The following is a 25,358-nucleotide window of genomic DNA, read 5'->3' on the forward strand; positions in this document are numbered from 1 at the left end:
GAACCCCGCTGAACCGAACTCGGGCGCCAGGCGGAGTGAGAGGCGCGACGGGCGACCCGGCGGGCGCTTCCGAGTGGGTCGTCCTCGCCGCCCCTACGTAGCGTCCTCTAGCGGGTGGGCACTGGGGCGGGGCGGACAGGGGCTCCTGGGAGAGAGGCGCTGGACCACTGCCTGCCCCCCACCCCCCTTTTCCAGCCGCGAGCCTGGGAGTGGGCGCACCCTTCGGCTAGGTCACTGACCCTCAGGGCCCCTTCTCCCGCCCCCGGAACTTGAGTCAGGGGTGCAGGGTGGGCACAGGCCCAGGAGGGTCGCCCCCACTTCCCACCCCGCCGTGGGTGTGCTCTCAGCAGCCTGCGTCCCACTCTGCCCTGCTCGGGTTTGGGGTGGTCGGAGTTTGAGAAGGTGGCGACCCAGCTTCTCCCCGTTGGGTTGTGCTGGAAGCACAGTCCGACCCCTGCCCTAGCCGGAGCTTTCTTCGAGTTGGGTTTGTGGCAATGGAGAGGGGTGGTGGTGCGAAGGGTAGGAAGTGTGTGTGTGTGTGTGCGCGCGCGCGCGCGCGCGCGTGTGTAGGGACTTCGGCCCCGAAAGCACTGGAACACGTGTCTCGGGTACTTAAAGTTGGTCGCGGGCGAGAGACGGGTCCATACTTTTTTTTAAGACTAGCTGGCCAGTGCATGCCTGGCACCTAAGCGGTGGTGAGTGCTTCATGGCTGTCCCCGGGTGCTGGTGACTGGGCATGTGGAACCGCCTGGCAGTGAGTGCAGGGCACTGGATTGGAGCCTCTGAAGGCGTATTCTCAGCAGGGGTCTGCTCTCTAGGAGGTCACTCATGGGCCAATGGAAGTGGATCAACTGCCTGCCAAATTCCAAGTAGTCTTCGCCCTGTCCCTGGACCTCTCTAAGTACAAGTTGGTGCCTGTTGAATGCTTGGGGGGGGGGGGGCTCACTTTCAGCCAGCCCAGTGATTGGTGGAGACGCCCTGGATCCTCCGAGGGCCTGGGATCCTCAGAATGAAGCCCGTACTCCTCTGTCACCACCCTATCTCCCCTTTTAGCCACTTTCTCAGCTGTCCTCTCCTTCGTGTCCCATTCTGAGTATCTTTTCTTTTTCTTTCTATTAGGCAGGGTCTCGCTGTGTAGCCCAGGCTGGCCCAACTCGCGATCCTCCCAAGTGCTGGGATTACAGGGGTACACCACCACCACACCTGGCCCATTCTGAACATTTCTCATATTTGGGGGACAGGCCACCGGATGGATTTCCCCCTTCCTTCTTGTGTCACCCTTTGTTGCACTCCCCTTCAGTTGGAGTCTTTCTTGATATATCTGTCCCTGCATTTCTGAACTCCCCTGCTTGGACCACCTAATCTGGTCTTTACTTCTTTTAAGGAAGCATGGTTGAGAGCCTGTTAGGTGTCAGGTGCTGTCAGGTCAGGTGTTCAGGACTCCTAATCCCTGAGCACCTGTAAACTGTATGGTCTTAGAATCTAGGCTGAACCTGGATAGGTGCTCAATACTGTTTATTGATACAAGCTTGAGCTCAGCTTAGCAGCATCTTTCAGGCAAACAGGAGTTTGAACCACTGATGCCTCTGGAAGTTTGTGGCTGCCCCCAGGAAGAAAAGGCCTGGAGGGTTGCCTTCCCAGTGAAGATTCCTCCCCCCCCCCACCCCAGCAGAGCAGCTGTGCTGGTCTCTGCGAACGGGTGAGGACTCCTCCTTTGCTGTGTTTGGGAGTGGAGGACTAAGCTCATGCCTTGTGTGGGAGGGGAGGAGCTGCCCTGCAGGTCATGGTGGTAGTGAAGTTACCAAGGACACCAGGGTGTAGGGAAGTCCTGGGTTTTGGAAGCAGTTCCTGAGACCTTGCTGTAGTTCAACAGGTGCTCAGTTTAATTTCAGCTGAGATAGAATTCATTTTGGCAGTGCCTACAAAGTGCCATTGTGCCAGTCCTGGCAACCTTTGCTGATTTAAAATCCAGTGAAGGTAATAGACAAACTTACAGCAATTTCATGAAAGGTTTAATAGTGACAGTAATGGTGAGATTATTGAGACTTAGTGTTCACTGAGACTTACACCAAGTACTATTCTAGCTTTACTTATATTAACTTGTAGATGATGTTGATTGTCCTATTTTGCAGATAGGAAAAGTGTGAGAGGTCACAGAAATTTGCTTATGGTCTCAATATGAGTTGGATCGCCTCATTTCTAACTTAAACAGTGCCTTCCTCCAGGAGATGCTTAAAATTGATGAGTATACTGAACAAGCCTGGCCCCAACTGATCTACTCAATCCTTTCAGGTTAGGTGTCCTCATAGCCCTGCTTGGAAAACATCTTGCCTGCCTAGCACAGCCTGGGCACACAGCAGGCACCCCTGAATCTCTGCTCATTTACTGGTGATGTAGCTTCTGCTCTCCAAGGACAGGGAATGGACAGTGTGTCTTGAGAGTCATTACCTGAATCTGTCTGGACTGGTCAGGGTTTGATGTGATAACAATCTCTGAGTCTTAAAGCAACAAAGATTTGTTTGTTTGTTTCTTTCATCTTTCTTTTTTGGGTGGGACTGAGGTTTGAACTAGGGCTTTGCATTTGCAAAACAGGTACTCTACCACTTGAGCCATATGTCCAGTCCATTTTGCTTTTGTTATTTTTGGAGATTGGGTCTCATAAACTACTTGCCTGGGCTGGCCTCAAACCTTGATCCCCTTGATCTCAGCCTCCCAACTAGTTAGGATTACAGGCATGCGCCACCAGTGCCTGGCAAAGGTTTCTTTCTTGCTCACTGTACATATCCATCACATATTTGCTTTATGTATGGTCCTCACTGTAGGACTCTGTCCATGTCCCCCCTTAATAGCACATAGTTTGGTTCAGACAGAGCAAGTGGTTACATTGGTTTTAGCACAGGACCTGGCCAGTGGGTAGTGTTTGGTGCCTCTGCCCATTCAGCATGAAAATGCCTAGCACTGCCCAGCTTTCAGGGTGGACAGTTGGGAGGCCAGCTGTGGAGTTGGGTCTGCTACCTAGCTGGGTAACCTACACCAGAGTTTCACATTTTCTCATCTGCAAAGTGAGCAGAATCTAGTCTGCCTTCCTGTCCAGGTTGCTGAGAAGCAGGAGTACACATGGCAGGTTTGAGAAGCAGGGTTCCAAGCCCCTGGGTTAGGCCTGACACTCTAGTTTGGGATGGCTGTCATCTCTCTGGCAGCTTACAGCAAAGGTTTACCAGCATCTGATTCTGGGAACCCCACTTCCTTCACCCTTGGGCCTGGTGGGGTTGGGTGGAGCCAGGCAGGGCTGTGGTTTTTCTCTTAAGCAGCAGCAGGCCTGGTAATCAGAGCTTAAGTGGGCCTGGGTAGTCTGGAGTTGAAATTTTCGCTTTTTTTTTTTTTTACGGTATAGGAGTTTGAACACTCAGGGCCTCATGCTTGCTAGACAGGTACTCTACTCTTTGAGCCATTCTGCCAGCCATTTTTTGTGTTGGGTGTTTTCAAGATAGGGGGTCTTGTTAACTATTTGCCCAGGCTGAACTGTGATTTTCCTGATCTCGGCCTCCTGAGTAGCTGGGATTATAGTTGTGAGCCACCAGTGCCCAGCAGATCTTCACCTCTTGAGTTCTGTTTTGCCTCCTGTGGGCAGCCAGGGAGAAGGCTTAGAGCCTATATCTTATCAGCTAGTTAGCTGGAGGAACTGGCTCTTCCCTGCTTTGGTTCTCTCAGCCTGTAGTGGGGTGGTTGAGAGTCATGGCAGTGTCTCTGAAAGGGCTGTTGTGATCCTGGTAGGAGGGGAGCTCCTAGTACCAGACTGTGTGTCCTGGCATTTGGCAAAGCTGAGATTCCTCCGTCCTGCATGACTAAAACATGGGAGGGGCCAGGACAAAGGGCTGTGAACTCTTCTTTGGGTTTTCCCTGGATATGTGTGCCAGCTGTTGGGCCTCTGCTCATGTATGCTGCAGGGCCCAGAGAGTGTTCAAAAACAGAGGCTCTGAGGAATTCACAGCTCCAACATCTGGGAGAGGAAGGCTCTCAGGAACAATAGCTGGATGGGAATGAGTGTTCTCTGAATATCTTCTGTCTATACCTCAGGTGGGAGTGGTGATCCTGAGAGAGGAGCAGCACATTTTAAGACCCACAGTCCCCAGGCAGGGTCTGTGCTTAAACCACCAGAAGATAGAGAGAACAGCCACCTTAGCTTCAGATCTGGACCTCCCAGAGAGGAGAACCTGGGTCCCATAAACCCACAGTACAGTTCAGGCCCTGGTGGGATTCAGCAGCAGGAGGGTATCTGTCCCCAGTCTAGGGAGCTGTTAACTATTCTACAGATCCTGCTCCTTCTTTACCTCTAGACCTGCTGCTCCAAGGAGAGGCTGTAGTTGATCATGAGTGACCATTGCCTCTCCCCAACCTCCCAGGTGCCTGACTAGACTATAGATGAGCAACTTTTCATTCCTGGGCCAGGCAGACAGTCTCTTCCTGGGATTTTGGAGGAGGTCAGCCCCAGACCAATTCTGGGTGATGGGTCCAGGAAGATTTGGAAAAATCTTTTTAAAGAAAAAGTTGTTATGACACTTGTTCAAACGTTAAGGCAGATCATTCAAGACTATTGCAATGGGTTTTTAAATAGGGGAGAGAAATTGGGCTCAACTTCAAAAATAACAAAGGAGAAGTGGGAACTTGATAGCTCAGGAATGGTGTGTGGAGATCCTGGAAAACTTATAAAAGGATAGGAAAATTTTTTATTCCATGGACCTAACAAGATTCTTGTTCAAGTCAAGGCCAGGCGATCAGATACTACCTGGTTGATGGTGGAGGATGAGGAATTTGGTAAGATATTGAGGATAAACTGACTTAGCAGAATTCTTGCTAAAATGGAGCTCCATAAGGTTAAAGAGAATCCTGGGGTCAGAACTGATGAACAGAGGGCTCAAAGGATTTGATTAAAGTTTGGTAAAAGAATCTATAGTCCACAGTGTCCTGTGTTCAGTCTTGCCTACAGTTCTTGCACTAGCCTAAGCTCACGATTGCTCACACCTGTTCCTCAGGAGTGTATCTCTCCTGTGAGTGTTCCTCCTTACCTCGGCACTCTCTGACACAATGCATCTTCTGAACTAAGGGGGTTATTGTTTCCAGAAACCTTGGTCCTTATGTTTTCAGCATCTACTGGCTCCCTTCCTAGCCACCTGCTAGATTTCCTTCCTTCCCCTCTGCACCCAGGACATAGTGTGGACCTGGGGTCTCATATCCCTCTGCAAGCCCCCCAACCTCCCGTTGCTGAGTCTATTGCTGGACAGTCCTACCAGTCTAACCCATGAAGGCCTCTGAAACTGAACTCCTCCTTTGCTCTGCTATCCCAATCCCAGGCAAACCAGCCTGACAACTCCGCCCCCCCCCCCCCCCCCACAATTTACTCTCCCCTGCCTCCCAACCTCCCACATGCTAGGACTGTCTGATTTGCTTTGGCTGGGTCCAGGGAGGCGCTGTGGGGTGATCTCCTCCTCAACCTGAGCCTGGACTGCATGTTCCTGGACTACACATTCCTTGGCTTTCTCCTGGGGTTTTAGCTTGCTGGAGCCTCACCAGCTCCATCCCCCGTCAGAAGCCTTCAGATCTTGGCATCTAGCCGATCTCCTTCCTTCTCCAGGAGTGAGGCTACTCCTGATTTTCTGTTTGCCCTTTCTTATATTTTGCAGACCTGCCTCTTAGGAGGGCTGGCTCTCACCAGTCTCCTTGGCACAGATGACCTGTTTGGTCTGTCTCTTCCTGGGCTGCTTTCAGCTTGACAGCTAACTTGTATGAACCAGGCTGCCTGTTGGCTCCTTCTGAGTCCTACCCAACTTCCTGAAGGCCCTATGGCTTGTGACAACCCAGGGAATGGTGATGACAGCCCTGTTCTCTACAACCATCCTGCCTCCTGCAGTCATAGTCTCTTGCTGTCCTAGCTGCTTCCTGTGAAATAAAAGCAATGGTGTAAACAGGATAAGTTGCGGGGGGGGTGGGCATGTCAAGCAGAGAGTAAGTGCGAGTAAGAGTAAGTGGGGGTGGGGCATTCATTCCTGAAGGCTCTGTGGTGCTGAGAATAGGTAAGGCGAGTGGCATGTGTCCAGGTACAGGGGTGGGGTAACTGGTTCTGTGCAGAGCCCCTCTAGGTTCAGGCAGCGGGGGACAGGATTTGCCGTGGAGGCAGCCCTGGAGAGGATCTGGTCTTGGTCTGATGGAAGGTTGTGGGGTTTCAGGTAAGACCTGCTGAGGTCTTGTACTGGGCGCAGTGAGAGGAGCAAGAACTTGTTCTCAGCAGCTAAGGTATGAGGGCGCCAACTGCGAGTGTGGTTCTCCTTGCTGTGAGAGCACGTTTGTACTTGTTCATTTGGGGGTTACTCATAAAACAGTTGGCAGTTAGCAGAAAGCATCTTAGAGAATAGAGGAGTCAAACACATGTTCTCCCTGGCCTCCCTTCTCTGTGGCTTGGGCAGGCTGTGAGCCTGAGGCCATTAGGAAATTGTGCCTGGTGTGATGTCCCAGGGGTGGGACACAGCAAGTGTTCTGCTCATGAACTACTCCCCAGTGTCAGGTCTCTCTCCCAATACTGTGGCCAGTTGTGGCTCTAATGGCTGGCCATGTATCATCTCTCTAGCAGCAGGAGAAACTGGGATGGTTTTTGTATTATTCCTTAGGGGCAGAATCACCGGGAGAAAATATATCAGCGCTTTTGAGTGCAGAATATTTATTGACATGCCCATTAAAGGAGGCTTTTAAGCAACATATGTATCTCTTTAGCAAGGAATAAATATACAAACGCATCTGACTCACAACTCCATTCCACATCTTCCATTTCTTGAAAGATACATGGAATTTCATGGCTAAGTGGCTGGGGTTTTGAGCTGGGATTTTGGAGAAACTGTTTTTAGCTTGTCCTTGGAATTGGGCCAGGACTAGAAATCTGTCGAAATAGCTTTCTTTAGCTGCTAAAATGGGGATGGGCACATAACACTAGGGCTTTGAGCCTGACTGAAGACTGTGGAGGTCCTAGAAGAAGGGACTTGCTGGTTGCCTAGGTTTTAGCCTCCCCAGAATGGACACACACACACACGTGTTGTCTGGATCTTAGGGGTCCTACAGATGGTCCTTGGTGTGGAATAACCTCAGTTTCCTTTCTGCCTTTGTCAGAATCTTCTTGCTCTTAGGAAAACTTTCTTTCTATTTTGGGACTTAGGGTGTAAGGGAGCTACCTGAATTGGTTCCTAGGTAGCATTCTTTTCCCCTCCCCCATTTTTTCTTCTTTCCCTCCCTCTACTACTACTTGTTCTAGGAAGATACCAGAAGCTGCCTACAGAGAGCTATTGATAAAGCTTTTTTTTGAGATAGGGTCTCCCTATATAGTTTAGGCTGACCTCCAACTTACTATCCTCCTGCCTGAGAGCTGGGTTTACAAGTGTGTACCACTGTGCCTAGCACTGGTAAAATTTTTTTGTTCCTCTAGTTACAAATTTAAGGCATTTGACATACTGATTTAGATTTAATTTTATTTTTTTAAGAATATACACATGACATAAAAAACATAGAACAAAGATGTAGTGAAAATTTACATTTCTGTCCTGACCCTTTCAGTTCTGCTCCCCTGAGGATTCAGTCACCAGCTGTTTGATGCTTAGGTGAGCATGTCTGGACTCCTCTTGCTTATACCCTTGCTGTTATACTAATTATACTGCGCTGTGCTTACTGGTTTTCACTCTAAAATTTATCCCAGGATTGGTCCATTTCAACACATATGGTTTAGTCCATTCATAAATAGCAGCAGGTCAGTGAACCTTGACTCACGTTACCAGCCCCCATTGATGGACACTGAGGTTGCTTAAGCCAGTTTGCAGAGTGCCCTATATATGTTGGTAGATCTGGTGACTGGTTGTGGAATTGAAGCATTGGGTGCTTATCAGGAAAGAAGCATGGCTGTTTTGATTCCAAGAAGTTAGAATGGAAGCTTCTGAGGTTTTCTCCAGGGGAGAGCTTTCTGCTGGACCACAGTTGGTTCCTACCCTGTTCTGTCTGTGGTTCAGCTCAGGTCAGCCTGTCTCCACCAGCATTTTGTTTGTAGCCCTTAGCTGTGCCCTTTGGCCCATCAGACATGACCGAAACACACAAAAGTGTGATATGTGAGTATGAGGAGGCCACCAGAGCTAGATGTAGGGTCTGGGGAGAGAGGCAGTGTCTCACTTTTGGTTTGAGCTGCTCAGGAGTTCACAGGACCTTGGGTGGTGTGAAGCAGAGCCTGTGTTGCAAAACAGGCTGGTCTTCCACATTAGAAAAGAGCAGGTCCTGGAGTGGGTATGAGGATCTAGCCTGCTGCCCTGGCCTCTCTGGACCCTCTACTGCGGTAGGATCCCCCATATCCTGCTTGCTCTGCAGCCATGCTTGACTGGCATACTGTGATTGTTGTAAAAGCCTGTGTAAAAGGCACCTGGGTAAATAATAGATAGCTTTTCTGTTTTGAACAGCACTTTTTGAGCAGAAGTAGGGGTAAAGGCACCCCAATTTTTCCTTTCTGGGATGGGTTAGGAGAGGAAGAAATGTGAGAGAGAGCCCACTCCTCTGCCTTGGGAACTCTCTGGCAGTTTTCCTGTCCCTGTAGCTACTGTGTGCCTCTGATGACCACAGCCTTCTCTTGTGTGGCTTTGGCCATCCCAGGGCAGGACAGGAAGCAGGAAGATTTTAGGGCTGGCTGACAGATAACCCCCTCACTAGACCTTGGCCCTCCTGCCCTGGTATGCAGAGAACTCCTCATCACTGCAGTCATACACAGTCCCCAAAGTCCAGAATTCCCTGTGTCTGCGGCTCTGTTGTTGAGGGCCTGGGCCCTTGGTAGCACAGAGGTTTCTATTGTGGCAAGATGGCAGTGAAGCCTGACCTGTGGAGCTGAGGAGGAGGGGCCTGGGCACTGACAGTGGAGCTATTCATAGGCTCTGCTCTGGTTTCCTGCTGCCTCCCATTGTGGGTTTTGGGGGATGGGGATGGGAGGAGGGAGAGGGAGTGGCTAGGGCTGCTATTGTTGTTGGCTGCTGGAGCCCATTGTGCTTAGTAGAAATCCTGAGCAGACAACCCTGAGCTACTCCTGGACCCTCACTGTTCTCAGGCTCAGCTCTGCTCTCTCCCTGAGCTTGCCCCACCCCCAGGTCAAGAAGAGCCCTGCCCTTTGTGGATACCTCTGTTCTGCAGGATGCCTGCTTTTCAGCTGCCTGTCCACCGCATTGAGAAGCTTGTTCTGCTGAGCCCTCCCAGCCCAGCTGTGCCTTGGGTAGGGGCCAGGCCCGTGCCGTGCCTGGGTTGCTGTCAGTCTTGTAGCTGCCCCCCTTTGTGCTTACCCAGTGTCCTCGTCCTGTTCTTGAGCTCTCAGCTGCAGAAAAGCCTGCTCAATGGCAGCTGGGCCAGCAGCCACTCTTGCTGCCTGAGCCCCAACCATTTTCCTTTGTTCTGCCATCTCTGGGCTCTCGAATCAAAGGCGGGCAGCAGGCAGCCAATGCACTGCACTGGCAGAAGCCCTTACAACAGGAGTCTCCCCACTGAGCCAAAGGCATGGCAGCGGCCTGTCTGTACCTAGTACCTCCATTTCCCAATGAAACCGAGGTTTCGCTTTGTTTAGAGTTGCCCCCTTTCTGGATTAGATAGTGATGATTGACTCCTATGTGAAGACAGAGGGCTCACCTGTTTTTGGCTGCTGGGGTTGGGAGGGGCGCTGGGCTGGGGAGCGCATGGGAGAGAGGGAACTAGCCACCTAGTCCTAAGAAAAAGGCACTCTTGGGCATATTGTGATGCCGGTAAAGCCTGTAGGGAGAGCTCTTAGTCATCAGTGGCAGGACTGGTGGTGCAATTGTTGGTCTTTATGGTGGTCAGGATTTTTTTCTGAGGGGAACTGGCCCTTTACAATTGAAGCTAAATGCCTCTCTTCTCCCCTTTCTCAATTTCTGGTGGACAGAAGGAGCATTCTTTCTGGGGGGGTCCATTTTCAGATCTGCCTGGTCACAGGTAGGGATGAGGGTCACTCTCCCACTCATGTCTGACATCCCTTTCTGGCAGTGTGCAATCCATTCAGTCTCCTTTTTGCCAGATTCTGTAAGTCTCCAACAGAGTTTTGTACAGAACACTTCCAGACCCATCAATCTTGATCATTGCAGCTGTCTATCTTACCTGACTACTATCAGTCAAGTCTTATAAATTAGGAAACAGTTCTCAACCCCAGAGAGGATTGCACCTTGGGTTGTCCTCATTTCGGCAGATATAGCATTTGCAAGACCCAAAGAAGAAAAAGCTGGAGTTCACCGTTAAATGCATGAAACACACCTGCCACTTTTAGGGTAATTGCATCCAAATAAGATGGGGAAAGGTCATGATCAAGGCTACATGGTGCCCAGGAAAAAAACACTGGGAAGAAGTGACCTTGGTAGGTCACTTCTCTGGGGGTTGAAAATGTAATCTCTGATTAGAAAATGTAATCAGACTAGATTACTCGTCTCTGAGTAGCAAATGTACGGAAGGTTACTCAGATGAATTTGGGACCTTTTTGGTTCTGTGAATTTAACTCCAAGGGTTGGTTACTACCTTGAACTTCTCTTACCAGCTCAGGATCTTTTGGAAGAAAATGTCATGAGATCCTTGAACAAAGTCTCCCCTCTCTTGGGAAGTGGGACTTGGGGAGAGGGAAGTAAAGCTTTTGTTTTATCTCCCACCAAAGTGAGGTGGGGCTGTTAGAAGAAAAAACAAAAAGGTAGAGATAGCCTCTACTTAAATATCTCATTTTTTCTTCCTTAGTGTGTATGGATTTAAATTTTGTCCCTGTTTTGTTAACAGATTCCAGGAGGCAAAATGTTCTTTCCCTGTTGCCCTTTAGGGGTGGGAGTCTAGTCATTTATCTGCTTTTCCCTGCCTTGCCTCCATCCCTTGGGCCCCCAGCCCTGCCTGCCAGCCCCTACCTCCCTCCAGGGCTTGCTGCCCTACTGTTTCCTCCCATTGTCCTTGGGGTGGCAGGGAGCAGCCTCAGTTATTTGCTCCTGGCTGTGTTTCTGCTCCACATCACTGGAGGCCTGCTGATCAAGGGGCTAGAGGCAGGCTTTACTCTTCATTTGGCTGGAGTAGCTTTCACAGCTGTGAAATGGGAATAAAAATAACCTGTGATGGGCTGGGGATATGGTACAGTGGTAAAGTGCTTGCCTTGCATGCAGAGGTCCCTGGGTTCAATTCCCAGCACTGCAGAAACAAAGTCCTGTGATAATTCTGTGGGGTGCACTAAAATACTGAACAAATTCCAAGTGAAAGTGTTTCTCCGGGAAAGCTGACTACATCCCACTGATCTAAATCAGCGCACGGTAGGGATGTGCTTCCTTTAATGGTGGCTTTCCTTCTGCACATCTGGGTTGTGGCTAGTTTTCTTAGGCATCTGCCATCCAGGCTTCTTAATGGGCAGCATCGCAGCGGCATCAGGGAGCTTGTTGAAATGCAGAATCTTTTTTTTTTCTTTTCCTTTTATTATTCATATGTGCATACAAGGCTTGGTTCATTTCTCCCCCCCTGCCCCCACCCCCTCCCTTACCACCCACTCTGCCCCCTCCCTCTCTCTCCCACCCCCTCAATACCCAGGAGAAACTATTTTGCCCTTATTTCTAATTTTGTTGTAGATGAAATGCAGAATCTTGGAGGGGGGTGGTGTACACATCCCAGACCAGCTGAATCAGGATCTGCAGACTTTAACAAGATTCCCAGGTGATTCATGTGTACTTTGAAGTCTGAGAAGCACTGGCCCAGACACCTGCCCTGTTACTTGCACCATCTTCAGTCTGTTGTGTGGATTTGCTGCCTACCATCATGCCTACCTTAAAGTTTGTGAACTTTAAATGGGTCTGGAGCTCCTGCTTTGTGGCCCCTTCCCTCAGGCATGTAGTAGTGTACTGCAGGTCTCCTGGGTGCTGGGGGAGTCCTGGAGGTACAGGACTGAGAAAGCTCCAAGGCTGTGGTGAGGTCATCTTTGGGGCATGCTGCTGGGTGGGTAATTGGAGCCTCCCTGGGCCATCTGGTGCCACTCACCGTACCCTGTCTGCTCCCCTCAGTCTGTTCCAACTGAAGTACAGAATCAGAATCAGGTTGTAGGTGTGGTGATTTTGTTGAAATCAAAGCATTCTTATAAAGAATTCTTATAAGAATTCTGATTTTGATTTTGATTTCTATTGAAATCAAAGCATTCTTATTCTATATAAAGATGTTTTGGTGTGTGTTAAAGTTCAAATACATAGTTCAGAAGGGGGACTATGAGTTTACATTTTGTGGTAGTTTTGAAGTAGAAAAATGTTTGAGGTGGTTCTCATGATTGCACTAGCTCAGCTGGCCTAGCCCCTGCATTCTGCAGGGTGATGAGAGAGACTGGCACCCTGGGAGAGGATGAGACCCAGTTCCCCTGCACAGTTTTGCCCACCCCTCTGTGTTTCAGGGGGCTGATGTGCTGACCTTGTGACTCTCTTGTCAGACTCCCTTCACCAGTTTCCCACCATTGATTTGCAGTTTTTAATAAATACCTTCCCATTCCTTTTCTCATTTGACATTTAGTTTTATTTATTTTTCCCCAGTAGGCTTCACTGTTCAGAGATTCTTCAGGAAGGTTTTTTGCTTGTTTGTTTTATCTTACTTTTGTAATCTTTTCCCCCCATGCTCTTTGCTTTGCTTGGAGGAGGCTGTGGACCAGGCTGTGCGCTAAAGTGTCCCACTGTAAAAGCAGCAAAGGATTCCAGAGTTCTCCAGAATGTCATCCTGGAGAAGGGGGAAGGGGTTGTTTGTCATAAAACATAGTGTATTGTAGCACACTGTGCAATTGATACAAAAAAAACTTTAAACATTTTAGAGCCATAATCTTTATGCCTTTCAGGAATTAAAAAAATGGAGAAAAGGAGTATAAATTATATGCACTTGGTCTTATGTGGTCCTTGTGTTAGTGGTGGGGAGAGAAGGGGAGAAGTACAAACCCATGCAAAGAGAACATTGCAAGTCCCCATTAGGCATGCAGGTCGAATCCTTGCAGCTTCACCAGAGCTCTGCAAGGGTCAGCAGACACCAAGTTATTGAAGCAGTTTATTTCCTGAGATGGGAGCACACTGGGCCCTCTGTTTATGAAATGCATCAGAGAAGAGCCAGGTGCCAGTGACTTACGCATGTAATCCCAGCTACTGAGGTGGCAGAGATAGGTCGAATTTCGGTTCGAGGCCAGCCTGGGCAAAAAGTGAGACGCTAACTCAAAAATTCCCAACACAAAAAGGAGGTGGTAGAGTGGCTCGAGTGGTAGAGTGCCTGCCTGGCAAGCATGAGGCCCTGAGTTCAAGCCCTGGTGCAGCCAAAAAAGAAAATACATCAGAGTCATAGGATGAGAGAGTAGCCCCGAGTAGCCCTGCCAGGTTCAGTTACAGTATGTCCCTATCTACCAGGCACTGCCATTGTTTCCAAACCAGTGCACCTGTAGATGTGGTCCCCCCAGCCAGTTCACATTTCAGCCAGCTGCTCTGTAGGGCATTTCCTGACCCTCTTCCTGCCACCTATTCCTCCTTGCCTCTCAGCACCTACCTGACTGTGTTTAGGCTAGGGAATGGTGGCCCGAGTTGTCTGTGTATGATTCTTGGTGCCTTGTGTACAGCACACCCTGAACATCCAAAACATGAAGAAGCAAGTTCTGAGGTGTAGTCTCTTTCAACAAAGGGAGTCAGAGAGCCTGAGCACCGAGGGATTGCTGGGCAGGTTGTCTTCAAGCCTTGCTGACCTATGACCTTGGCCCTCTGCCTTCACTTGAGAGTTAGTGAGTGGGCACAGGGGTCAAACTAGTCTTCCTGAGGTCTGCTGGCATGGTGTGCTAGCTTCCTGGGTTCTTGTTCCCTTTGGAGGTATGCTATAAATGGCCTACATTCTCCACCTCTGTGTGCAGTTGGCTGAGGATTAGGCTCTCCTGTGCTTTTGCTAGGGGCACCTAAAAGGATTCTGTTTACAGATATCTTGCCTGGACTTAGTTTTCAGAACATGCCATCATTATCAGGGCAGAGCACCATGACTGTATCAGCCTCACATCCTCCTGGGAGTGGGCAGTTTCATATTCAATAGAAGAAGGAAAGTGGAATAGGAAATCAGCTTGCAATCCTGGGAGGAGCCAGGCTTCCTCTTCCACAGCTCTTCCTCTTCCAGCAGCTGTGGGTGACCAGGCCCTGCCTCAACTGGGCGTGCAGGTGTTGCCCTGGAGCTGCTGGTGCAGTTGAATGAGCTGCCTGGTGAATCATTCTGAAAATCTTTGCTGGGACCTGAGGTTGGTTTGTTGCCTGAATGTTTTGTCTTCTTCTCCCCTCACCCCCGCTTTTTTTTTTTTTTTAAAGAGAAGGTCCACAAACAGTACCTTTTGACTTGAGGCCACTTGTTTTGTAGACTCCCCAGTAATTTGTGTTTACTTGATGTTTCCTCATAATTAGATTCCTCATGATTAGATTCAGGTTATCATTTTCGTCAGGAATACTGCAGTATCCATGTGGCTCAATTAAGCACAGGAGGTCAGGCTAACTCAATTTTTGACGCATTATTGGTGATGTTGACAGTGATCATGGGTTAGTGTGTTGTCTGCTTGATTTCTCCATTGCTAAGTTATTATGATGCTCTTTATAGTTAACAAGTGCCTTGTGGGGAGGTACTTTGAGACTATGAAAGTATACTGTTTCCCATCAAAACTTCATCAACTAGTTTTAAGATCCATTGATGAGTTGTGACAGGTTTGTCAAGGTTTCTGAATGGTGATGATTTAATTTCATAATTACTTCTACATTTATCCTTTGGCATTCTGCTATAAGGAGATCTTCTTTCTCAGTCATTCATATTCTCGCTTTCTCTCTCTCCCTCCCTCCCCCTTCCTTCCCTCTTCCCTCCCTTCCTCTTTCTCTCTTTGTTACAGTGGACTCATAAGTTCTTGTTTGTTTTGATGCTCAGATTGTTACAGATTTAGCCAGTGGGGGGCTTCTTCAAACTACAGTGAAAAACAGCTCTTTGAAAATGTGTCTTTTCCAGATCTTCCTGGTCCTACTGATAGGATTCTGGAAACATTTCCCTGTTGACTCAAATGTTCTGTGGAGTTTGGGATCAGCTGGACCAGTCCCATTATTTTCCAGTGGAAATGGGAGCCCCTGTTTTTTCCCAACCACCTGCTGAGAAAAGTGACCTGCTCTATCTCCCTTCATGCTGTGTTTCTGGGTCAGAGTTTCTTTGAACAAAGGCTCCTGTAGCTTAAAAAATAATAAAAATAGTAAGTTTGAAAATCACTGGATTAGGTGACCTCCATTCCAGGCCCAGCAAGCACTTCTCCTGCTGAGCTCTCCCTCCCTTTCTTCCCTCCTTTGACCTACATCTACTCTTCCTCAGCTACTTTCCTCACAGCAACAGCCAGTGCTGAAGTAGACAAAAGCCGCTTCTCTCCAAATTAGCAAGGAGGCCCCTTGATGTTCCTGACACTCAGCAGGTTTGGGTTGTGGGTTGGTGGTGGTGGAAATGCATAATGCTTAATTTGCTAAAGTTCAGTATTTTTGCAGGAAGCCAAGCACTTAGAACCCAGGCTTGTTGGAGAGCCTGGTGAGGCTTGGAGCCTGTGGCCTATCCTCTTGAACTTCCACACGGAGGCTACTTCAGGGCTTTTGGTCAAGGGCCTCATGGCCTTGGGACTTGAGTCGCTTCTTCTCCCATACATGTGCACCAAGGCAGTTCTTGTCGTCCTTTGATAAAGAAAAGTGTCTCACCCCAAACTCTGTACAGCTTTGTAGTGTCTTCACAGAGTGGAGTCATACTTCTTGATCTTATTGTGGGTGGTAGACCCTGAGTGTGGGATATTGGGTAGCTGGGGACTGAGTCACCAGAGGACATATACACTTCTGACTGTGTGAGTGAGTCAGAGAGAGCAGAGCCCCTCCTGTTGCTCTCAAGATGACAGAGGCACAACATGGTTCTTCTGCAAGATTCCTGTGGGTAGTGAGGCAGCTGCTCTGGCTTAATGTTACAGGCCTCCCCCTTACTGGAGCCACATCTTTTTCCATGCCCACTGACCCTCTCCTAGGTTGCGCCTAGGGCCTACCTAGTCCTTCAGCCTGTGAATGTTCCCCAGTGCTCTCTAGGTTCTGAGGCCTCCTTCTCAGATGATAGCAACATCTCAGGCCCAAGGTGTGCACTTGTTGGTGCAGAGGGACCAGCTCTGGAAATGGGCCTGGAGTGGCCTGGCATTGGATTAGGTGCTGGAAGCCTTACAGGCCCCGTGAAAAGGTAGAATCTTGGTGAGTGGACAGAACTGGGGAATGAGAGGGAGGAGAGGTCACAAGGACAATTAAGTTGGGGGGCAGCTACAGCTCAGAATATGGGTGGGTGGTGGTGTCATTGAGGTCAATGGAGTCCTCAGGAAAAAGAAGGTGGAGATAGAGAGCAGGTAAGAGACCTTCAGGCCTTCTATTTGAGGTGATGAAGGACTGAGCTGTGGTCAGTCTTTCAGGAGGGAATGGAGAGGACTCAAGGACAGCTTCCAAGCAGATGGCTTAAGTGCCTGGGTGGGGGAAGGTGCCCCTGGGTATCCAGGTAGCACTGTGGCCCATGATCTGCTTTTGTGTCTGGGGCTTGGAGATCAAGTGTGAACGGCCAGGCACAGATCTGAGACACCAGCAAAGTAATGGTGGGGATGGCCCTGAGGTGTGTAACTAGCTCACCAGAGGGTGATAAGCATGCATTCCTGGGGCAGCATGTGCATGCATGTAGCCCGGAGAGCAAGTTCTTGCTGTCTTTGTGGCAAGCCTTCCTTCCTATAGCACTCAGTTCCAATTATCTCTTGCCTTCTGGCTGGCTTCCTTCCTTCCAGGCATCAGTCTGTCTGTCTCTATCTTCTTTCCCCTTATTTGTAATTTATATAGCAGTATCAGGAATGGGTCTATTGTATCAGAGCTCTTTTAGTTTTAATCTTATTAAAGTATAGATTGAGGGGACTCAGATTCTGCATTTCCAGCAAACTCATGTTCCTGGTGGTGTTACCTGACCAGAGAGTCAGTGTCTCATTTTATTTTATTATCATATTATTATTGTACTAGGGGTACATTGTGACATATACAAAAGTTCTTGCAATATATCATAGTTGAATTCACCCCTCCATCATTCTCCTTTATCACCCTCCCCCCATTCCTGGAATAGTTTCAACAGGTCTCATTTTTCCATTTTCATACATGACTACATATTTCCACCACATTCACCCTCCTACACCTTTTCCTTTTATCATCCCCTCTTCCACTGGTATCAACCCCCAGGTTGGACCTGTTCTCCATTTTGAAAAGACATTTTTGTTTGTTTAAGTATCCCATTTAAAAATAGACATCGTCCAAAGAGAGTGAGTCAGAGGGGATATGCTGGAGAAACGTAGGGAGAGGAGACTGTAGGAGGGCATGCAGGTGACTGTCCTCCTCTCCTAAGGTCCCTGGCCCAGCTTCCTTGGGTGTAGAACAGCCAAGCTCATTGACAGTTGTTCTGAGGGAGTGCCAATAGATGAGGATGATAGGGAGTTTTTTTTTTTGAGACAGGGTCTCACAGTGTAGTGCAGACTGGCCTTGAGCTTGCTATGTGTAGCCCAGGCTGGCCTCAAAATCTCATCCTCCTGCCTCCTCCTATTGAGTGCTGGGGTCAGAGCCATGTGCTACCAGGCCTGGCTGAGGAGGATGAGGATGAGGATGACAGCTGATCTGGAAATGAATGGAAGAGGTAATGAAGTTTTTTTTTTTTTTTTGGTAAATCTAAGTTTTGATTTAAAGGTCTAGTCTTTGTTCTGAGTTGATGTCCTTTTCTGCTTTCCTCCATGTCCCCACCAACTGCTTTAAATCAACTTTTATTTAGTATCTTAATAATTTCTGTAGGTCAGAAGTCCAAGTACAACACAGCTTACCTAGTTTTCTGCTTAGGGTCTCACATTCAAATTAGTGTTGACTGTGTTCCTTTCTGATGCTCTGGGGAGGAATTCATCTCTAAGTTTATTCATCATGTTGGCAGAATCCATTTCTTTGCTGTTGTAGGTTAGAGGACCACGAGAGCCTCTCTAGTCCCTGCAGGTGGTTCCCACATCTCAGACCCAGCAGTGGCACATCACATCCTTCTCATGCCTAGAATCTCTCTGACTTCTGCTTTTTCCCTCAGCTGGGAGAATTTAAGAGCTTATGTAATTGCAGTTGGATCTGTGTTTCTGTGGGTTCCCACTAGTGGATTCAACCAACCACTTTCAACCTGGAAAGTACTCAGGGAAAAAAATTGTGTCTGTGCTATACATGTGTACATGTACTTTTTCCTTGACATTATTCCCTAAACAATACAGTAAACAACTATTTACAAAGTATTTACATTGTGTCAGTTATTGTCAGTAATCTAGAGACAATTTAAAGTTTATGAGAGGATGTGCATAAGTTATATGTAAATGCACTATTTAGTATAAGAATTTGAATGTCTTCTGTTGGGTCCTGGAAACAATCCCCTGTGGATACCAAAGATGACTGACTGTGTATTAGACCCACTTAATAATCTCCCTATTTTAAGACTAGTTGATTAGTAACCTTTATTGCATGAGCAAAGTCTATTTTGCCCTTTCTTTACCCTTTTATATGGTAATAGATTATACTTCCTGCCCTTTTTTTTTTTTTAACTTTACTAAATAAAAAATGGCAAGTTAAGATAAGGGGAATTTCAAAAAGAAGAATCCGTCTACCAGGTTGGGGAGAATGGAAAAGAAAACAACCAAACCAAAATACTTACAAGCTAGGAATAGGTAGTGGGCAAGTGATCCAGTTGAAATGTAAGAATTGAAGGAACCAGATTATTTAGGGGGGCATGAGGGGAACATGGGCATCAGAGGTGGCAAATATAAGAACTGTTGGAAAGCAATTGATAGGACGTATTCCTTCCCTTCCTCTGGGATGCTGGGTGACTCCTTCCCCCGTTAGCTGGATGTTGGAGAGCATTCTCCAGAATGAGAAGGAAGACCTAAGGGCTGGGAGACTCTAGGTGATCTAGGGGTTTAGTATTGAGACCACCTCCATCCCTCAGTCTTCTAACGCCATTTAGCTTCTAGAACATTTGACAGCCAGTCCTTTAAAAGAGACCTCACTGGGAAACCTAACCAGCCTAAGAAGGAAAAAACAAACTTCTGACAACAAGCAAGATCACCCTGGACAGAAACTTACCCACCCAAGGACTCAGAGTTTCCAGTTAATTCCTTAGTCATTCAGTCTTAATCATGAGGGTTACCAAGGATTACTGGACATCTGAAGAGCATGTCTACCATGAAAGAAAGAAAAAAAAAAATGCAGCTTGAAAGAAACAGCCTACTTAGAGAAAAAGTAAAGACATTTCTTTAGAGTAAGAATAGGATACTATAAAAAGGCACATATAGAAAACAAAAAGTTATTCAAAAATTAAAATAAGGGCAAAGCAAAAATGACAAAGTTGAAATAATCTTGCAGAAACTAGAGCAAAAAGATGAAGAGATGAGTACTAGGGCAGAGAAGTAAGAAGGTTAAAGGGTCAGCAAAGGGCTCCCACATGGGTCAAAAGGAGCTGCAGAAAGGAGAACAGAAAAGAATTCAAGTGGCAAAATCAAGGAGGAAAACATTTCCTAGAATAGAAAGTTATGTTCTTCACATTGAAAAAAGTCTAACTGTTGAGCCATGTGGATGGAGGTAGACTTGCACAAGTATCCAGAAACCTTAGTGTGCTAGGGGAAACAATCACACAAGTGTGCAGAGAGAAAGAAACAGTTTAAATACAAAGATCAGGAATCAGAGTGTTTTGGGGCCTCTCAGCACTTCAGAATACAGAAATCGTCGGAGTGATGCCTTCGTTTTTTTTGCTCTTGGTGATACTTGGTTTGAACTCAGGGCCTGTGCTCTACCACTTGAGCCACTTCTCCAGCTCTCCTTTATGTTTCTTGATGAAATTGATTCCCAGCCTAGAATTCTACACACAGCCTAACTCATTCAAGAGTGAAGGTAGCATAAAGATGTTTTCAGATATACAAGGTCTGAAAGACTCCCATTTTGCACTCATGGATTTCTCAACAAAGTTGAGCAAAGACAGGATCTCCTCTGGGTTGAGAAAAGGGATTCTGTGCATCCATCCAGGCTCTGTTCTGGGAGGGATTTCTTTTTGAAGAAAAAATAGAAACAGAGCATGAATAAGAACTTACTGAGTGGAGCGCTGGCCATGGTGGCACATGCCTAAAATCCCAGTCACTTGGAAGATGGAGAGCAGAAGGATTGTGGTTCAAGATCAGCCAGAGCAAAAAAGTTAGGAAGCAGCCCCCCAGTCTTAACCAACAAGCTGTGCATGGGGGTGCAAACCTGTGATTTCTGCTATGTGGGAGGCATATGTGAGAGGAAAGTGGTCCACAGCTGCCTCAGGCAAAGAACTAGAGATCTATGGTATGTGTGTAAGGGCAGGGATGTGGCTCAAGTGGTAGAGTGCCTGTCTAGCAAGTGTAAGCCCCTGAGTTCAAACCACAGTATCAAGAAAACAAACTTATTGAGAGGACATTTAGACAACTGGTATTGAATTTGAGGTTGATTGTTGATAAATGCATAGAAAATTAAGCAAATAGGAAAATAAGAATTCTTAACTGCAGAGAAAATAGAAAGTTGTACAGAGAAAGAAAAGCAGTGGTGGCTTACATGATTATCATAATATCAACTCTGAAAATTACCCCAGCCAGCTCCATAGTGGAGAGATGGGAAAAAACAAGGGGGTGGCGAGGAATAGGAGAGACGTGGTTCATAAGGAATAAAGAGTTACATCTTCATCTTCGAGGGTAGGAAGTTGGCAGGTAATACCAAAATCTGAAAATCTAGGGAATAGTAATGCAAGCACGTTATGTAGACATTTTTAAGAGACTTAGGTGTAAACCAAAGATTGGGCTGGTTGAATGTTCTCTGGAAAGGGGAAGCCCTGGCCTAGGGGCAGGGCTAGAGTCTCCACACAAAAGTTGATTCTGACATTATGTGCAGATATAATTTGAAAAAAAAATTAAGATGAGGGAATCTAGAATGCCATAGCGTGTGACTGTTAGAAATAAGACCCCGTAAGACCACCAGAGTCACAATTGAAGACACAGAAATGGAGAATTGTCTCTGCATGGCAAAATTTACTTCTTCAGAAGGGTACACAGGCGCACGGGCACAGCAAGCACAAGGAGTATACCATAAGCCTGCATTTTTATCCCTGACATGGAAGGGACCCTGCTCCCTTTACTCAGATTGGTTGAGTTCAGGTGCACAGTCTGCTCGCTGTTGGCTAATGCTACACTTGGAATTTAGGGGTGGAGTAGATAGTAATTTCAGCACAAAAACAGAGCTCTGTGAACAAGAATCTGGAACTGTAAGCAGCCAAGATGGTGACACAGTTTGATAGAAAAGACTGTTTTCCTCACTTGACATAGGGAAGTACTATGTCAGGAAAGTCATTTTAGTTGTGGATGCAAGTGTGCACCCTGCAGTGATTGTTGTTAAAATTATATATATTTTGGCAGTGCTGGGGATGGAACCCAGGGCTTCATTCATGCTAGGCCAGTGCTATATACTGTTACACTCCTAGACCATGAAGTTTATTTCTTACTGTGGGCCATGGTCAAACAATTAGAAAGCCATTGTTTAGTTGTTTCTCATTGTCAGCTCACTTGCAGAGCATGACTGCTCTTTAAATGAGAAAAGGTCAGTGGGGAGGAAAGTCACAGTTGAATAATAATACTTAGGTAGAGGGGGAGCCTTGTTTATTAGGTCTGCCCACTCACCACAGTGCTTCCTCTAGCAGTGGGCTCCATCTGCATTTATACTATCCAAGATGCTGCTGGTTAAGTGTGACAAGGGAAACCATGGAAAATCATGTATAGGCCCCACTCCAGGCAGCCCTTTTCATGCTCTTGAATTCTACTTTGGCCTTTTCTCACATGCTTACAAATAGTTCTGTAATTGCAAACTACGAAACTCATGTTTCATATGATGCATGTACTTTTTCTTCTGCCCAATTGTTAGTCATGAGTTTATTGGGTTTTTTTTTTTTTTTTTTTTTTTGGTGGGACTGGGGTTTGAATTCAGGGCCTCACACTTGCTAGGTAGTCACTCTACCACTTGAGCTACTCCACCAGCCCTAGTCATGAGTTTATTGGATTAAGGGTATGACCAAGTTTTTGTGTGTGTGTTAAGTGTCTGTGAATATTGCTTTCCGATGGGTAAGAATGTGTATCTGTCCATCTGTTGGCTGCCAGCAAGGTATGAACATGTCTCCCACCAGCAGTGGTGGTCATTTTGTTAAATTGAAAGTATATAATAGTGGGTTGGATTGTCTTTAAGTTTTTTTTTGTTTTTGTTGATACTGAGGTTTGAACTAGGGCCTCGTGCTTGCTAGGCAAGTGCTCTAACCTCTTGAGCCACTCCCTGTCTTTAAATTTTATTTCCAGCGATGGTGAGTATTTTTATATCTGTTAATTATGTTGAGCTTTGATTTCTGTGTAGTGTTCGTATCCTTTGTTTACCTAAAACAGGAGTCTTTTGTTTTACTAGGTGTGGATCTTTAGTGTTGTGTATATTTATCCTCTTTTATCCTTGCTGTAGCTGTAGAATATGTATCATTTATGTGTCCTTATTATTTTAATGTTACTTTTAATCATATGGGAAGTTTTGGTCATCTTGTACTTTGGATTTTTTTTTCCATTGCCTCAAAAGAAAAGATGATTTACATGGAACTGAAATATCCTGTTCTCCAGAGTGTGTGTATGAATGCATGCGTGTATGTATGCCCTTTAACTATTTAGATTGATTTTTTTTTTTTTGCTTACTTAATTACCTTTAGGTTGCTAATGACCTGTTTTAGCACTATTAAATAATTCTGCCTTTGCCTCTATTTAGAGAAGTTGATGATCTGACAAAATACGCCTCCTATTTGCCATGGGTATGCTTTATTTTGTATTAATAAGTTTTTGGAGTTGTGATAGTTTGAGGTCTTGATAATTACTTTTTATGCATGCAAAATAGCTTTTGGATGCTTCTCTACTGGGTCAGTTGGTAGTTAGTATTTGTGAAACTTTACCTATTTACTTTTAGGAAGCTAAGAGCCTTTGTGTGTGTGGGTGTGTGTGTTCAGATAAATGGTACTGGTGTTAATTGAACCCAATTGGTAGAGGACTGAGTTTTGTCTTCCTCTGGTATGACTTGATTTAGCAAATAAGGTGAGCAGCCAGGGACCAAGGTCACTTTGGAGTCATTTTAGGTCAGGTCTATGTTCTAGTTTCACCACTGTTCCCTTTACTGCCTTTTTGACGTTTTGCAAATGTGGTTAATACTGCTATTGGTGACTCACCAATACAAGGCTTACCACTGGCCTTGTCCCTCTACTGATGGAAGACCATCGTGCCCTGTGTAGTAGGATGGGCTTAGTCTGGAGTCCAAACAACTGTTCCCCTTATGCCCTTCAGTTTTAGCGCTAAGATGTGTCCATTGATGGCCAGTAGAAGAGAACTTGTGCCTGAACTAGGGCACCTTTCCTCCTTGCCTGAGGCTAGGGTAAGGGAGCAGGAAAGTGGGGTGGAGAAAGGCTAAAATTTTTAGTTCCCTTGCAGTAGTTTCCTCTTCTGAGGGTTGGCGATGGGGAAATAAGTGCCAGTGGGATGTCCTCACCCCAAAACCCCAGCTATCCTTTGTTAGACAAAAATAGCACCTTGGGTTGTAAGTGGCAGGTGTGTTGAAGGAAGTGTTGTCTGAGTTTGGCACACTGTGTTGTGGATAATGGGGAGTTTCTAGTTCTTCTCCGTCATGGACCTGCCGGTGGAATTCTGAGGGTTGCTCCACGCAGCAAGGGCGTGGAGCTTACCTCCTGATTATTGCAATTCTGACTTGGGTTTGGCCCTCAGCATTTGTGCAAGCAAGTTGTTTCCTGTTTGGTAGTGGTGCTTGTGGGTAGGAGAGGTGGATCCACCACACTGAAGCTGGCACCCTGCTGTCTCCATCTCTGTGAAGTCCCTTGTACATGTCCATGGTTTCCACACTGAATTGACTGGAGCACAAGGATCCAAGGATGAGGGTCCCTGTGTCACATTCTGTCTCTAAGGCCTCGGGCAGGGGACCAAGGATGAGTCAGCATGCTGTGGAAAGCAGGCAGACACATTTGCACTATGGTGAGTTGTGATCAAGGGAAAAGGGGAACTTGTGGAAGAGTCCTTTGCCGTGTTTGGTTAAACAATGGCCAAGGAGCATTTTCTAGGATTCCTAAGTATCCGGGTGCATGTCTCATTCACCTCCCAGGCTTTTCCAGGAACCTCGAGGCAGAGAGGTTGCATTTGGTACTCTGAGGAGCAGGATTTTCTTGCCTGTAAAAAGGAACAGACTCTTACTTAGGACATTTTCTTGTCTCATAGCACATTTCTGGCTGAGTTGGCTGTTTTGTGATAAACCTAACTGAGTTTTGGGTATATTTATTTGTTTATTTTTATAAGCATCAATCCAGCCATCTGTAGGTCCTCTCCCCAGCAAATAGCCCCCTCATCAAAACAAAAACAACCCCTGGTATTTTAGGGATCCACAGTCAGTAAAATACTGAAACAGGTAAATGTTATCTCTTTGGCTTGGCTTCTTTAGGAGCCAGTACGACCCTTCTGCCTTTGCAGGATCCCTAAAAGGACTGCAGCCCCTATCCGGACTGGTACCTGGTTCATCAGGTATGGGTTCTGCTGCTTGTCTCACATGTTGCAATTACCTGAGGAACTTGTCAATAATGCCAATTTAGGATCCAGTTCAGACCTACTAAGCAGAAGGGGGGTGGGATGGGGCTGGAATCTGTATTTAGAATAAGTGATTCTGATACTGCCAGCCAGGCTTCCCATGCCAGTGACACCAGGAACTGATCAACATCTTGGCCCAGGAAGGCAGGGGCTTTTCTGGCAGGCAGGTCTTGCTGTTACAGGATGGTGCCTGTGCCTCTGCCTGAGAGCATCTGTGCTTCTCCTTGCAGCTGTCTGTGTGGCCCTGGGATACTTGGACTTCATGGCTGTGTTTCCTGGTGTCCCCTAGCTTTGGGCGCCCAGGATGGCAGTGCTCTTACTCATTCTTGCAGGACAGTTTTGTAGAAGTATTCTGTTGGGATGGTGAGGGCAGTGGGGTTGAGGGCTGCTGGGTGGCTGTTCCTTCCCTGGGTGGGTAGACTTGAGTTCAGGTAGGCCATGTTCTTTAGTGCAGAGCTGCTCACTTTCCCATCTCTCCTGGGAAGATGGAGAGGGCAAGATGAGGGGTAGCTGAGAAGTTTCAGGAAAAATAGGAGTTTGTGTCCCTTCTTGG

At 47.0% G+C, this 25,358-nt stretch overlaps 1 protein-coding gene across 2 annotated transcripts in view; it reads left to right on the plus strand.

Moving 5' to 3' along the window:
* Tspan14 (tetraspanin 14) overlaps window positions 1-25,358 on the plus strand; it is a 53,425-nt gene that overhangs the window by 325 nt on the left and 27,742 nt on the right. The window contains exon 1 of one of the 2 annotated variants that reach the window (XM_020184871.2): window positions 22,483-24,202. The exons of the other annotated variant lie outside the window; for it this stretch is intronic. Within the exon in view, the coding sequence (XP_020040460.1) occupies window positions 24,103-24,202 (100 nt within the window). The 5' untranslated portion in view covers window positions 22,483-24,102. Of the gene's footprint in view, window positions 1-22,482; window positions 24,203-25,358 lie in introns of those variants that run through there. 2 annotated transcript variants of the gene reach the window in all.

The sequence above is a fragment of the Castor canadensis genome, chromosome 7, assembly GCF_047511655.1.
Source record: "Castor canadensis chromosome 7, mCasCan1.hap1v2, whole genome shotgun sequence".
In the NCBI taxonomy this organism is placed as follows: Eukaryota; Metazoa; Chordata; class Mammalia; order Rodentia; family Castoridae; genus Castor; species Castor canadensis.